General features: G+C 41.1%; 1 protein-coding gene across 5 annotated transcripts in view; it reads left to right on the top strand.

Annotated features, from left to right (window-relative positions):
- Positions 1–14530, top strand: part of SORT1 (sortilin 1) — a 65532-nt gene that overhangs the window by 20808 nt on the left and 30194 nt on the right. For 3 of the 5 annotated variants that reach the window (XM_077905754.1, XM_077905753.1, XM_077905757.1), the window contains exons 2-6: positions 905–964; positions 2606–2679; positions 9506–9571; positions 11875–11977; positions 12497–12661. In XM_077905754.1, the coding sequence (XP_077761880.1) occupies positions 905–964; positions 2606–2679; positions 9506–9571; positions 11875–11977; positions 12497–12661 (468 nt within the window). The remainder of the gene's footprint in view (positions 1–904; positions 965–2605; positions 2680–9505; positions 9572–11874; positions 11978–12496; positions 12662–14530) is intronic. The other 2 variants (XM_077905756.1, XM_077905755.1) reach the window with 1 other exon arrangement.

Here is a 14530-nt window from a genome sequence, read left to right as displayed (position 1 = left end):
ATAGAGAAAGTATTTGAAAACCAAAACCCTAAAGAATCCATAATGATCATTATAACTACATTCCAACATGCTTAACATATCTTGGAAATAATATACCAGCTTTCCCTTTTCTTTCTCCTCACTCTTACCATGACTTTTAAGACTGTTCTGTCGTAATTCATCATCCTCATCATTACTATGTATTTATTTTTAAAGATTTATTTATTAGAGAGCAGGGGGAGGGAGAGGGGGAGAAGGGGAGAGGAAGAGAGAATCTCAAGCAGACTCTGCGCACTGAGCACAAAACCTGACATGGGGCTCGGTCTCGTGACCCTGAGATCATGACCTGAGCCAAAATCAAGAGCCAGATGCTTAATAGACTGAACCACCCAGGCACCATCATCACTATTTAAAGGTGAAGCAGGGCATCAGCTCTTGCTTCTGTCCCTTGTGATTTTGAGTGAGTGTGTTAGCCTAGGAGCAAAAGGAATCTGGCTAATAACTACTCAACTGTACTGTGAAGGCTGCCTAGAAAAATTCAAATTATGCCGATTGGGTTACAATTATATCTGTCAATGTGGGCTGTGATCTCTTGTTTTAAAGCATCCTAAGAATACTTTCTATATCTTTATATTTAGTTCTTTTGGAGAAAGCAATTAGATTATTCCATCTCCCCATCTGGTGCAGTAAGAAAACTCATCTGCTTGGCTTACTTCGTACGTGAGAGAATTAAAATGTCCAAGTTATTTGTAATTTGGGTTAAGTAGTTCAATCCTAGCTCTCCCAGATTTTTCTGGGAATCCGTATCCCCTTATAATAATGAAGTTAATTACTTTGAAAAGAATAGTGCTCTGAATTATTTAAGGAAACCGGAGATCGAAAGACAGATGACAATTCTAAATCAAATTTTTTTTTTCCCTTATAGCATGTGTTTGATGATCTCAGTGTCTCAGTATCCTTGTCCTGGGTTGGCGATGGCACTGGGGTAAGTAGCATTTTGAGTCTGTTAATTCAGTGCGGTGAGAAAAAGATGTTGATTGTAGGAGTTTAAACACTGAATGTTGTTACTTTCTGAAATAGTCTCCAACCTCCGTTGCAGAAAATAACATGTTTGCAGTACAGACTTTCAGGAAGCTGTGATTGGTTTGGTTTTGCTTTAGACCTGGGAACATCTGGTCACCTCCTTCTTCCATAATAGGAAGATAGACACCTTTTTAGTTTTTGGTAGCTGCTTGGCATCAAGATGAGCAAGAAGAAGAAAGAGGAGGAAGAGTGCCATGTGCTCAGACAAGAGCCTCACAATACTTGGGAAGACCCCTGTATAGAAGCAGAAAACTGCACGTCGCACATCTTGGCATTTTTTTTCCTCCACACTGTTCCTGTGTCCTTTCCTGTGGTTAGCGTTGAAGGACTATGGCGCCCAGGGCTCATAGTTGTTCGACTCCATCTGTTGTCTCTTCTCCTGTCACAGAGGAGCCACTGCCAGGACTGGGGCCATGGAGAAAGAGTCCGTCAGCCCCTTATCCCTGCTGGTATATATGATTTCCCAGTAGGAGGGTGTGCTGAGGGTGGCCTCAGGTCTTGAATCAGGGCTTGGTGTTGCCCAGCTCTATGTCCTTCTGTCTGAACAAAGGCAGAGGAGGCCACAGCTCATACCCTCTGGTATTCTGGTAATGTATATATCCTGGCACTGGGGCACATAACTGCTGTATCAGGAACCAAAAGAAATAGAATTTTAGTGTTGAAAAGCAAGTTAGAAATTTCTTATTTTAATTAATTTTTAAACTTCTGGTAGAATGTCTTTAAACACATCTCCGGTTCTTCTACAATTTGAGTAGCATGCTAATTTCCAGAATGTATCCATTTATCTAAGATAGTTGGTATCTCTAAGGTTTCTTGTTATATGGCTACTTGAGATTCCCTCCCCTCTTATACTAAACTACTATCAGAATCTTTTCCTCATGCATATTTATGTCTAGAAAAATACTTATTTGAAAAATTAATTTCATGGGGAACTAACAGCAAGGAAAGGAAGAAAAGGATAAATATATGTGACATATTGACCTCTGTTAGAACACCCATACTGTTTAAACCTCTGTAAGCAGAAAAAGGGATGATCTTTGCCTGAGACTATCTTACAATTATAGAGATACAAAATAGTTGAACCCTTCCTTTATTATAATGTGTAGTTGATGAGCTCTGCCTCACTACTTCAAAAGTATGTGATGGAACCATTTCAACAAATTGAGTTGAGATCCTGTGTCATGGTGAACCCTAGTAACATGGTCCTTCTTGGTTTTCTTTTTCTTTTTTTAAGATTTTTATTTATTAATTAGATACAGAGAGCGAGAGAGAGAGAGGCAGAGACACAGGCAGAGGGAAAAGCAGCCTCCACGCAGGGAGCACGACGTGGGACTCCATCCCAGGTCTCTAGGATCAGGCCCTGGGCCAAAGGTGGCGCTAAACCACTGAACCACCCAGGCCGCCCCCTTCTTGGTTTTCTGACATTAGGCTACCACAGAACAGGGTTATTGACGATCTTTTAGATGTTGATTTAATCCCATCACATGCCAGCATGTAACTGGACTATCTTTCTTATTGACTGCATGCTTTTGTCTCTTCCCAGATCATTCTAGTCTTGACTACCTTCCATGTACCACTGGTAATTATGACTTTCGGACAGTCCAAGCTATATCGAAGGTGAGGTGCATAACATGTGGCTGGGGCATTGGCTGAGTAACACATTGTGAATGTAAGTTCCCTACTTTTATAGACATGACGGAGTCTAAAAGTTGATTTAAAGGATCTTCTAGCCATCTTAAATTTTCACCAGACTGTCACACTCAGCACACTGAGTGTCCGTTTAGCAACCTGAAGAAGTATGAAAAGGGATCTAGTTCCAAGGAAATTAGGCTGACCACACTGAGTGGCAAAACAAGAAAGGAAGATGAAGGAAGTTCTGTAGGGGTCTGTATCTCTTCATTTAAATGGGTATTTATTTGTGGGAGGGTAGCATAGAGTTTTAACCATCTTTGTATTTATTGTGAGTTTTTATATCCCTGAAATAAGACAAATGGTTTTTATATCCCTGAAATAACAGTCCTTACTGTACCTCCAAATGAGTGTGATTTATCTTACAATAAAATGGATACGTATTTTGAGCCCTAAACAGATTGTTTCCAGATCAGAAGGAAGTTCTCAGGTCAGACCTAACCCAAGTGCGTCATCATATTCACACTGGTAATGATGGTGGCAGTATGTTCAGGAACCATAATCTATACTGTGACATTCACAAAGTTTTAGAGTTGTCTTCTCAGAGGTACAGCTTGATTAAATACTAGGTTCTTTCCCTTAATTGTAAGATTCGAGACCAGCTAATTCTCAGCAATTACTAATTGTCTTCTCAGTCATTTGTGCCTATCTCATTTTCCCCCCAAGGGACCTAGAGAAGTATGACATGCCAGCAGATGACATAGAAACTGCCTCCCAGGGCCAAGCGATCTCCCAAGAGCCACAATACTCTCTCAGAGTTCCTTCTTTGACTATTGGTCTTGGTCCAGAAGGGAGTGAGTCCATGTTGAAGCTCTCAGATGGATCAACCTAACCCCCCTTCCCTAGTAGGTATGATCACTGGCTGCTGCTCCTGAGCCTGGATCCAATGCTCTCTGCCCTTCAACACAGCAATGTTGGTTTAAAAATTGGCCAAGAAGGAATTGCCATCTTGAAATTGCTGTATGCTCCATGAAAGCAAGGTTCTTGACTAACTTAGGGTTCTCCACCAACTGGCCAAACAGCTGACTCATAGCAGGCAGTACATAGTAATTGAATGAATGAATACCTTGGCTTCTCTATAATTTTTAGACTGATGGTATTTTTTATTTGTTTGATAAAGATTGACAATGCATGTAGAATCCCAGTGCTAGAAAGGGCTATAATCTATAGGTGATCTTGTTTATTCAGATAGAACAGTATTTGAAGCATTTCAGACAAATGAAAAGTATCCTGTTTTGAGGAGGGGGAAAAATTGTTTTAAATTTGTAACTTCAGTAACTCTTTCCAGTGTTTAAAAAAACTTGCTGTCATAAAATCTTTCCTTATGATAGTTTTTCTTACCAGTTTACTTTTCATTATAAAAGCAAAACAACTGTATTACAAAACATTTGGAAATTTTAAAAGAAAGAAAAAAATCACCCTAAAAAAGTAAAATGTAATCTTAATTTATTTACACTTTATTATCTTGATTTTTCCCTTTTGTATTATTCATATAGCTACATAGTCTTGGGAAAGAAGCAGTGTGGTCCAGGGTAAAGTTGCCAGATTCTTTTTTTTTTTTTAAATAGATTTCTTGTTTTCTTATTTATTTATGATAGTCACACACACAGAGAGAGAGAGAGAAGTTGCCAGATTCTGTTGGCAAACAGGTCTGAGATTGAATCTCAGCACTGTCATTTGCAAGCAGAATGAATTCGAACAAGTCATTTAACCTCCCTAAGTTTTTTGTCATCTGTAGGAGAAAGATGGTAATAATGGTCACCGTAGAGCTGTTGCAAGTTGTGCTTTGCAGTGGCTGGCATGGAGTGAGGGCTCAGTGGGGTTAGCGGCTGTCGGCACAACAGTCAGGGATGGCACGTAGCCAGCCTGTGCTGGCACTGCTGCATCAGTTGTTAAAATGAATTTGAAAGCCTTTGGTGCCAGTTGGTTAAAAACGATTGCCTGCCCCCACATGCTTCCATGGCTTCTGCAAATGCAAACATACCCTTGCCCCAGCAAATATTACTAACACCTGGTGTCACAACAGAATATGTCAAACCTATGTCTATTCTGTTTCGTGAGTGCTCGTATATTTTTCATAACCCCTCTACTAGTAACTCATTATTTTTGTTAGATTGACAGAACTTAATCACTATCCCCTTGAACACTTGGGTTGTAACTAATGTTTTCAGTATTCCTGATGCTGCTGTGGTAAATATCACACGTTTGTGTCACAGAAGCTGCCCTCCAATTTTTTAGTAGCAAATGAAAACCTCTTCTCTGATGGATCCCTCCCTGTATGTTGTGAAGGCTACTTGCTAAATTCTTCCCTCTCCAGGTTGAATTATCTTCTCTACCTATTGCCTTGGCCACTTGCTTGCTTGCTTTCTGAATTCACTCCCCCCCCCCCCCCGCCCCGCCCTCTACACCACTCTTTAAGCGTTTGGCTAGAACTGGACCTGGCAGGTTCATGAGTCATACCCAGGGGAAGTAGAATGTGTTTTCATGACTCTCTTTCCCATCCTTTTACTTCTCAATTTTGTGCTTTAAGATAGCCAAAAAACCAAAACAAAAGCAGTATCACTAAATGTTACTGTTGAAATAACCTACCAGCCCAAACATCCTATATTTCTCTAGTCTTGTGAGGAACCCTCAACACACACTTTACTAGAAAGCAATCCTATTTGCTTCTCACATGGTCTCAAGTGACTAAGGTTCTTCTGCTTCGTGTTGCACAGCGGGGTTTTTGTTTTGTTGTTTTTTGTTTTTTCCAAGGTCATTTTGAATATTATTTCCTCCCTGCTATGAAGTGAGACCTCTTCCAGAGTTCAGGTGGAAACTGCAAATAGGCCTCGTTGCTTTTCCAGCTGGGCTGGCCACTCTGAAGTGACTCATGGTGTGGAGCATGCCAGTAATGTGTGGCTTCAGAGGGGAGGGGGCAGTTTGATTAAGAGGAGTCATGGATATGGTGAGGTTGCCCAACTGAAAAATGAAATTAAAGCCTGTTGAATCTACTCTGAAGACTCTGTTTTTCACAGTTCTCACAAATATATTATTTATTGGATTATCTTTCTGTACTAAATCTTATGTGGCCAAAGGTTCATTTGGGATTCAAAGAAAAAGCACTTTATCACATGCCAGCTGCTCTGAGTAGTACAGCCCAGAGGCTCACAGGAATAAAACGAGTTGTGTTTGTTAACTACACCAAGTTAGAGGGAAATATACCTTGATCTTTAGGTTATAAAAAAGAATTGTAGAAAGATTTGGGAAATAATAAATACAGTTCCTAGGCATTGATTAGGTAAAATCGAATAATATATTAATACCTTCAGTTTAAAGGAGTTATATTTAAATAGATGTAATTTTGATTCTCTGTTAAGCAATAATTTATGTAATTGTAAAGTACATTTCCTCTTTCAAATGTGAAGTTAAAAAGGAAATAAACTATATCTATGGTTAAGATGATGATTTGATTTTTGGCAACTGAAAAATGTTTTGCATGCTTTTGTCTGATGGCCTCTTGAGTAACTTTTCATTGTAAGATCAACTTAATCAAACACCACATGTAAGTATGATTCTATACCAAAATTCTGTACCTAGTTGCCATAAAACTATTTCAGGACACCTGGGTGGGTCAGTCAGTTAAGTGTCTGGATTTTGGCCTAGGTCGTGATCTCAGAGTCATGAGCCTGAGTCCTGTGTCAGGCTTCACGCTCAAAGGGGAGTCTACTTGAGATTCTCTTTCTCCTTCTGTGCCCTTCTTCACCAAATAAATAAATAAATAAATAAATCTTTAAAAAAAACTGGTGCTATTTTATTTGTAATTTTTACTTTGTATCAGTAGTCAAACTTTTAGAAATTAGAGCATATTGTGAGTACTTAATTTCATATTAAATTTTATTCCAGTGTCAATGTAAATTTTTAAGGATGTTACTTGAGGTTAAAAAAAAAAAGTTAATGTAAAGGTATGTAACAGATATTAAAGCAAAACAGGGCAGCCCCGGTGGCGCAGCGGCTTAGCGCCGCCTGCAGCCCGGGGTGTGATCCTGGAGACCCGGGATCGAGTCCCAACGTCAGGCTCCCTGCGTACAGCCTGCTTCTCCCTCTGCCTGTGTCTCTGCCTCTCTTTCGCTCTCTCTGAATAAATAAATAAATAAATCTTTAAAAAAAAAATAAAGCAAAACATAGTGAACTGGCTTATCGGAGACATCTTGTATGACAGCCTTTTTAATGTTATGCTTAGTTCAGTTTTCACTGCAGTAGATTATTAATAATGATTGCATATTTTAGTTACAAGGTGAGCACAAATTACATTACAAAATATATTTTACTGTTTTTTTTTTCTTAAAAAGTTTATTAAGATGTATGATGATGGCATTTTTACTACAGCTTCACTTTTATAAACTTAGGGCATATAAAAATCATGAAACTAGGTGATTTTCCTCATTTAGGAAATATTCCCATGAAAATGCCTAGTAGACTTGCCTTGTTAACCAAAGCAAAATAGAGATACCGGATACATACTCATGTTCCTTCTCATTAAAAGTTTCAGGATTTTATTCACAATGTCTTAGCCCTTTATTTTATTACTTGCATTTTCAAAACATCTACAGAAAACATGCATGCGTTTTTCGGTAAGATAAAACAGAATAAAATATTAAAATAAAAAGACATAAGGTAGCCTTAGACAGCTGGGGGTAAAATAAAAAAAGAGATAGAGACTGAGGTATTGGGAGTTCAGCTTAATGTGAATTCAAATTCTACCCATTTTACTGACCAGTCCGTGATGTTGGGTCTGCTGTTATGTTGCCACATTTTAATAAGCTACATTCTCCCTGTTGGTCTTTTAACTAGAAATTTCAGTACAGTTGATTTTCATTATTTTACAAAGTCTCCATGAATACTGAATTGGCGAATACTCAAACCATTGCTCCTACGGGAAAGAAAGATTTAGGCTCCTGCAGACCTCTGGTCACAACATTCATTTTTGTTAATTGATCGGTACATAATCTGGTTTTATGCACCTTTCTGTTGAAAGACACCTTATATAATGTATATTGTTGATTCATTAACATTGAGCTGATACCCGGAAGACACTAACTCACGTATTTTCTCCATAAGGCACATCCAAGCCTTCTTGTGCTCAGGAACACTAGCCCTTTAACACTGTGCTTGGATGCTATTCTAAATAGCAGAATCACCAACAAAAAATGCAAAATGCATGGCACTAAATAGACTGTGAAGAAGATACTTAATGGCAGTATAAGAGCTGAAACAAGAAAGCAGAGGGTCCCCTTTTTGGACCTCAGCTGGAAAAGTGCGTGCTGGGTTACTCCCAATGTTCTTCAGTCTATGCGTGCTTGCAAATGATTGCAAAAGTGCCATAAGTGTTGATTTTAGGGTTACAAATACATTTGAGTGAGTAGTCAAATTTGCAAATATGGAATCTAGAAACAATAAGGATCTACTGTATAAGCTTTGCTGATTAGTGAAAACTACAAAACAGTAGTTTGGGTTTTTTGTTTGTTGTCATCCTTGTTGCTTGTGTGTTGCAATTTCTAGGAACTTAATCATGGTAAAAATGAACTAAATAAACAGAAATGGTTAGGCCTGAAAGCCAACCAAACAAGGATATCTATACTTGTTGGGGTTTTGTTTTGTTTTGTTTTTAAGAGATAGTGAGCAGGGAGGGTTGAGGGGCAGAGGGAGAGTGATGTGTATTTTGTGCTGATAGAAAATAAACCCACTTTATTTTTTTAAAGATTTTTAAAATCTATGTATTTTAGAGCAAGCAAGCAGTGGGAGGGGCAGAGAGACAGGGACAGGAAGGGGGAAAGAATGTCACACAGTCTCCACATTGAGTGTAGAGCGTGATGCAGGGCTGCATCCCAGGGCTCTGAGATCATGACCTGAGCTGAAACCAAGAGTTGGATGCTTAACCAGCTGAGCCACCCAGGTGCCCTAAATAAAGCTACTTTAAAATCAGGTGTTAAGGGCAGCCCAGGTGGCTCAGCGGTTTAGTGCCGCCTTAAGTCCAGGGCCTGATCCTGGAGACCTAGGATCGAGTCCCACATCAGGCTCCCTGCATGGAGCCTGCTTCTCTCTCTGCCTGTGTCTCTGCCTCTCTCTCTGTCTGTCTCTGTCTCTCATGAATAAATAAAATCTTAAAATAAAAATTTTAAAAATCAGGTGTTCTATTAAAATATATTCCTTGGACTTATGTGGCCTTGACAGAACCCTACATAAATCCTAGCAGGTCACTACTAGTCCGTTGTGTTCCAGTTTTTTTTTTTTTTTGTAAGTGGCTAAAGTAGTGTTGTTGCAGATGATTTTTTTTTTCCCTCAGTGTTGCGCTCTTTTTCTGAAGGGCAGGGATGTGTTTATTGTGCCAAGTTCTTAAAAAGCAAGCAGGCTTGCCAACAGGTCTGTGGAGGCTCCCTGGGGATGTCATGACGGAGGGGAGATTTGTAAGCTGGTGATAAGCAAACCACTACAGTAACCCTATTGGATGGTTGGTTGTCTGAGCGCTGATGATATGTACATCATAGAGCCAGGGATTGTTTATGCATACCCCTTTGACCTGTTATCCAGAGGATAAGAACACTTCTTGTACTCCAAAGCCAAGGAAAGGGTAGTAAAGAATCAGTTGGGTAGTGTCTCATCCCTATTTTGTTTAGGTAGAGTAAGACAGCTTAAAGTTATGTGTATTTTACTCCACATACTGTCGAGGACCCAGGCAAATGCTCAGAGACTCTGCCTTCCTCTCTGTCTCCAGCTTCCTCTCAGCCCATCTTTACTGCCAGCCCACCAGCCCGGACAAGACTGTGGAGGTCTACACGTTGTAAGAGAAAAACTAGGGACACCTGGGTGGCTCAGCAGTTGAGTGCCTGCCTTCAGCCCAGGGCGGGATCCTGGAGACCTGGGATCGAGTCCCACATCGGGCTCCCTGCATGGAGCCTGCTTCTCCCTCTGCCTGGGTCTCTGCCTCTCTCTCTCCCTGTGTCTTTCATGAATAAATACATAAAACCTTTTAAAAAGAGAGAGAGAAGGACACCTGGGTGGCTCAGCGGTTAAGCGTCTGCCTGCAGCCCAGGGGGTGATCCTGGAGACCAGGAATCGAGTCCCACGTCAGGCTCCCTGCAGGGAGCCTGCTTCTCCCTCTGCCTATGTCTCTGCCTCTCTCTCTGTGTCTCAAATAAATAAATAAATAAATAAAATCGTAAAAAAGAGAGAGAGAGAGAAACTCCTCACAAATAATTAAAAGCTGCCTCTAGTATAGGACTGAGAGTTAAGAGACTTGCATTGTAGTTTCAATCTTGCCCTGAATTAACTGGTTGGCTTTTGACAAATAATTGCCTCCTCTTGAACCCTCATCTGTGAGATGAGGGAGTTGGACAAGATGTTCTCCTTAGTCCCTTGCATCTCTCGTGTTCTGCATTTCTGTGATTCTTTATTTGTTGAGGCCACTACCAAAATTGGTTAGGTCATATATATATTCTATCAGCGAAGACCCCTGAACATTACATTTATCACTTGGAACTAACTTGCACTATACAGTGGTCTACACTGATGAACATTTAGATTTATTTTTAAGATTTTACTTATGTATTCATGAGACACAGAGAGAGGCAGAGACATAGGCATCTGGAGAAGGAGGCTCCCCACAGGGAGCCTGATGCAGGACTTGATCCCAGGACCCCGGGGTCACGACCTGAACTGAAGGCAGACATTCAACCACCCAGGTAACTCTGAACATTTAGATTTAATGAATACTGAGGGTTTGCATTCTATGTCGTGTTTTAGCAGACTGCACACAGTATTAAACCCGTCAGAGGCAGATAGCTACTGACTTTTGCTTTTAGTTTTCAAAATCTAAACACGAAATTCTCTCAAAAATATTGTTGGAATGAACTTTTTGGGAAAAGCTTGGACTACTGAAGAGATGAGATTAATTTGTTTGTTTTCCTTAGCTGTGTTGTGTGCACGGCGAGCACTCGAGACCAGTGCCTGGTACAGCAACCTTTGGGAGTGGGGGTATTTTGGGACTCCTGCTCCTTAGCTTACAGCTTTATCATGAGTACTGTGCGTGAATAGATTAGTTAGGAGGCCTTGGGCTATATTTAGCAGACCTCCCAACCCAGACCAGCTTAAATAATAAGAGAATTAATGGCTCATAACTAAATACAGAAGAAGGATGGGCTTCAGCATTGATTTAATCCAGTGTCAAAGGCTCTGCTTCTCCGGAATTCCAGAATTCCCTCAACAGTTCTCTCCACTTATGTTGGCTTATTTTTCAAGTTGTGCTCTCATCGTGTCAAAATGCCTGTAGTAATTTTTTGCTTTGTCTCTCATCGTGTCAAAATGCCTGTAGTAATTTTTTGCTTTGTATTCACATATTATAGTGTTGAGGTTTCTCGACCTTTATATTACTGACATTTGGGGCCAGATAATTTTTTAATTTTTTTTCTTTTTTAAAGGTTTTATTTATTCATTTGAGACACAGGCAGAGGGAGAAGTAGGCTCCCTGCAGGGAGTCCAGTGTGGGACTCGATCCCCCCCCCCCCCCCCCCCCCCCCCCCCGACCGGGATCACACCCTGACCCAAAGGCAGATGCTCAACCGCTGAGCCAGCCAGGCAGCCTCAGAGAATTTTTTTCTTATTGTGAAATCATCCTGTGCATTGTAGGATATTTAGCTGCATCCCTGGCCTTTACCCATTTGATGCCAGCAGCATCTTACCCCTGAGTTGTGATAATCATGAATGTCTCCAGACATTGCCAAACGTTTGTGGTCGGGTTGGGGGATGGCACAGAAAAATGCACTGATTGAGAACCACTGGTCTAAAGGAAGATCATTTTGTTAGGTGTTTGTGTTTCCTCAAAGACCCCAGAATTCCCCTTATTGGCTCAACCTGGGCCACTCCCCATTTCTGACCCCATCACTGGGAAGGGGGGGAATTTCCTTCAGACTAATCTGCCCACCACTGGAGCTAGAGATGAATCAACTCCTCTGAGGCAGGTAGCTGTTCAGAGGAGAGCAAGTGCCTCAGCAAAGCCAGTGGGAAGGGGTAACGGAAGCCAGGCAGGAGCCCAGGAGCGTCCTTGACCACTGCGTACTAAATGTGTCTTGCTTTTCTTCCTCTCAGTGAAGACTATGGAAAGAACTTTAAGGATATTACAAATCTCATCAATAACACCTTCATTCGGACTGAGTTTGGCATGGCTATTGGTCCTGAGAATTCTGGAAAGGTGAGACTCATTCATACGCATATGAAGCTGCACTTGATACCACATGCAGGGCTGTCATGACAATGTTGGAGTGATCCAGTTATATACAGTGATGGATTTAGTTTGCTATTAGTATGCTTTAAAATTAAACATAATTTAGTGTTGTTCACAAAAGAATGGAATTCAGCACACAGGTTCTTTTTTTTGGTCCCTGGCCAAGAGCCAGCTAAACTCTTTGTAATTATGTAGCAGTTGTTTGGCATCACAGCTCATAATCCGCAAGACAGCATTTTAGTCTTTGGGAAGCTAGCTCATCGCAAACTGAGCAGGCTATATTCGTGGTTATGACCCACTATTTCAATCTAGGATAATATTTGTTATAAGACTAATCCTTGAATAGTACAGTACACCAACTAATCTGTTTTTATGACTCTTCTTTTGGAAATTTTCTTAAACACATATCTTGTGAAAATGGTATAAGAACTTCCTGTGCTTTTATAGTATTATATTCTGAATCTGAACTTTTTTCTTCCTAATCAGGTGATTTTAACAGCAGAGGTATCTGGAGGAAGTCATGGAGGAAGAATCTTCAGATCATCAGATTTTGCAAAGAACTTTGTTCAGTCCAATCTCCCTTTCCATCCTCTGACTCAGATGATGTATAGTCCTCAGAATTCTGATTATCTTTTAGCTCTCAGCACTGAAGTAAGTATAGTTGAGGAACTTGTCTTGCTTTTTCTCATTTTTATAGGCTCAAATACACTGTTTTAAAAGAACCCTTTATGAAATGTCTTTATATTGGGCTGCTTTCTAGTGACTTCGTAAAGCATGAATTTTGTATTTTTTTGCATTTTTTTCCTGTTTATAAAGGGCACAATTTTCATGTGCTACCTCTTCTAGACAAGTATGATATCTAACTGTCGTTACATATTTTTTTTTAAGTAAGTGGATATGGTGTGCTATCGGAGTAATAAACTAGAAAACAGTTGAGTGTAATCATTCTTGTGCTTCAAGATTGTCGGACTCTTGACGGTGGTTTTCCTTCCCTACAGCCAAACCACATCTTTGTAATTGTTCTTGTTAGTTCCCAGTATATAAAGCATATTGATTTCTGTCTTTGATACTCCTATATTAAATATCCAGAGTTTTAAATCTCTGCATCCCCTACCATATTCCTATACTGTCCCCAGAAATCTGTGTTGTCCCCCCCCCCCCAGCCCTCACACCTCTCCTCTGAAAGTTCTCTGGGGAGCACGTTTCACTTTTCCTTTCCTGGGGGACTAGTGTCCTTTACCATGGATTTTAAGGACCCAAAGTCGCTGAGTTGCTAAACTATGATAATCATAATTATACTTTACGCTTACATGGCTCTCTCTCACCTTATTTCTTAGGGCATGGTCTCCTGACCAGCAACATCAGAGAAACCCCTGGGAAACTGGTTTCGTTTGCAGTTCATAGGCCCCAATCTAGACATGGTCCATCACTGACTTTCGGTTTTGGGGTGGTTAGTGTTTTTAACAACCTTCCCAGTGGAGTCTGCACACAGCAATTGGAGAGCCACTGCTGTGGTGACCATTGAGGGGACAGAAACTTGACCATCGATGTGGACAAGTCGGGCTGAGCAATGGGGTGACCCAGGAAGTGTGAAGTGCGCTGGAAGAGTGGTCTGGGTCTGGGCCTTCTGTGTGCAGATATTTGAGCAGAGGGAAGGCTGAAGACTCAAGGAAGGTCACAGTTAAGTTTAGCCAGAGGAGGCTAGAGGAAGGAAACTAGCCTGCCGGGTAGGCTTCAGATCTTGAAGCAACAATTCCAGGAAGCTGACCGCCAGCAGCTTGAGCTACAGGCCCTTCAAGGGTACAGAGACATCCTCTGAGGAATGGATAGAATCACCAACCCCCCTTTGACCACCCCATCGCCCTTACCTGTATGTTAAGATCATTGAAACATGTTCTCCTCAAGAAGAAGTAGCCTGGGCAGCCCAGGTGGCCCAGCAGTTTAGCGCCGCCTTTGGCCCAGGGCGTGATCCTGGAGACCTGGGATCGAGTCCCACATCGGGCTCCCTGCATGGAGCCTGCTTCTCCCTCTGCCTGTGTCTCTGCCCCTTTCTCTCTTTCTCTCTCTCATGAATAAATAAATAAAATCTTTAAAAAAAAAAAAAAAATGAGGTAGTCAGCCACAGTTGGCTTTTATACCTCAAGTTTCTTCCAGTTAAAGGCAAGTTGGAAGTAAAAATAATCAGGTTGGGGCACCTGGGTGGTTCAGTTGGTTAAGTGTCCCGCTCTTGGTTTCGGCTCAGGTCGTGATCTCAGGGTCGTGAGATCAAGCCCCTCATCAGGCTCTGTGCTGTGCATGGAATCTGCTTAAGATCCAATCTCTGTCTCTCTCTCTCCCCCCCCCCCCCCGCACTTTCCCCCTCCCTTCCTCCCTCTGCTCCTCCCTCCGCCCTGCACTTATGCTTACTCACTCTCCAATTCTTTAAAAAAAAAAAAAAAAAAAAAACAGTCCAGAAGACAGACCAATAGGTACTAAAGTGCAGATAGATGATACCAGACCCTTTCCTATTTCCAAGTAGAA

This window comes from Canis aureus, chromosome 8 (assembly GCF_053574225.1).
Source record: "Canis aureus isolate CA01 chromosome 8, VMU_Caureus_v.1.0, whole genome shotgun sequence".
Classification (NCBI taxonomy): Eukaryota; Metazoa; Chordata; class Mammalia; order Carnivora; family Canidae; genus Canis; species Canis aureus.
Note: the sequence above shows the minus strand (reverse complement) of the source record. Positions and strands in the feature narration are given on the sequence as shown.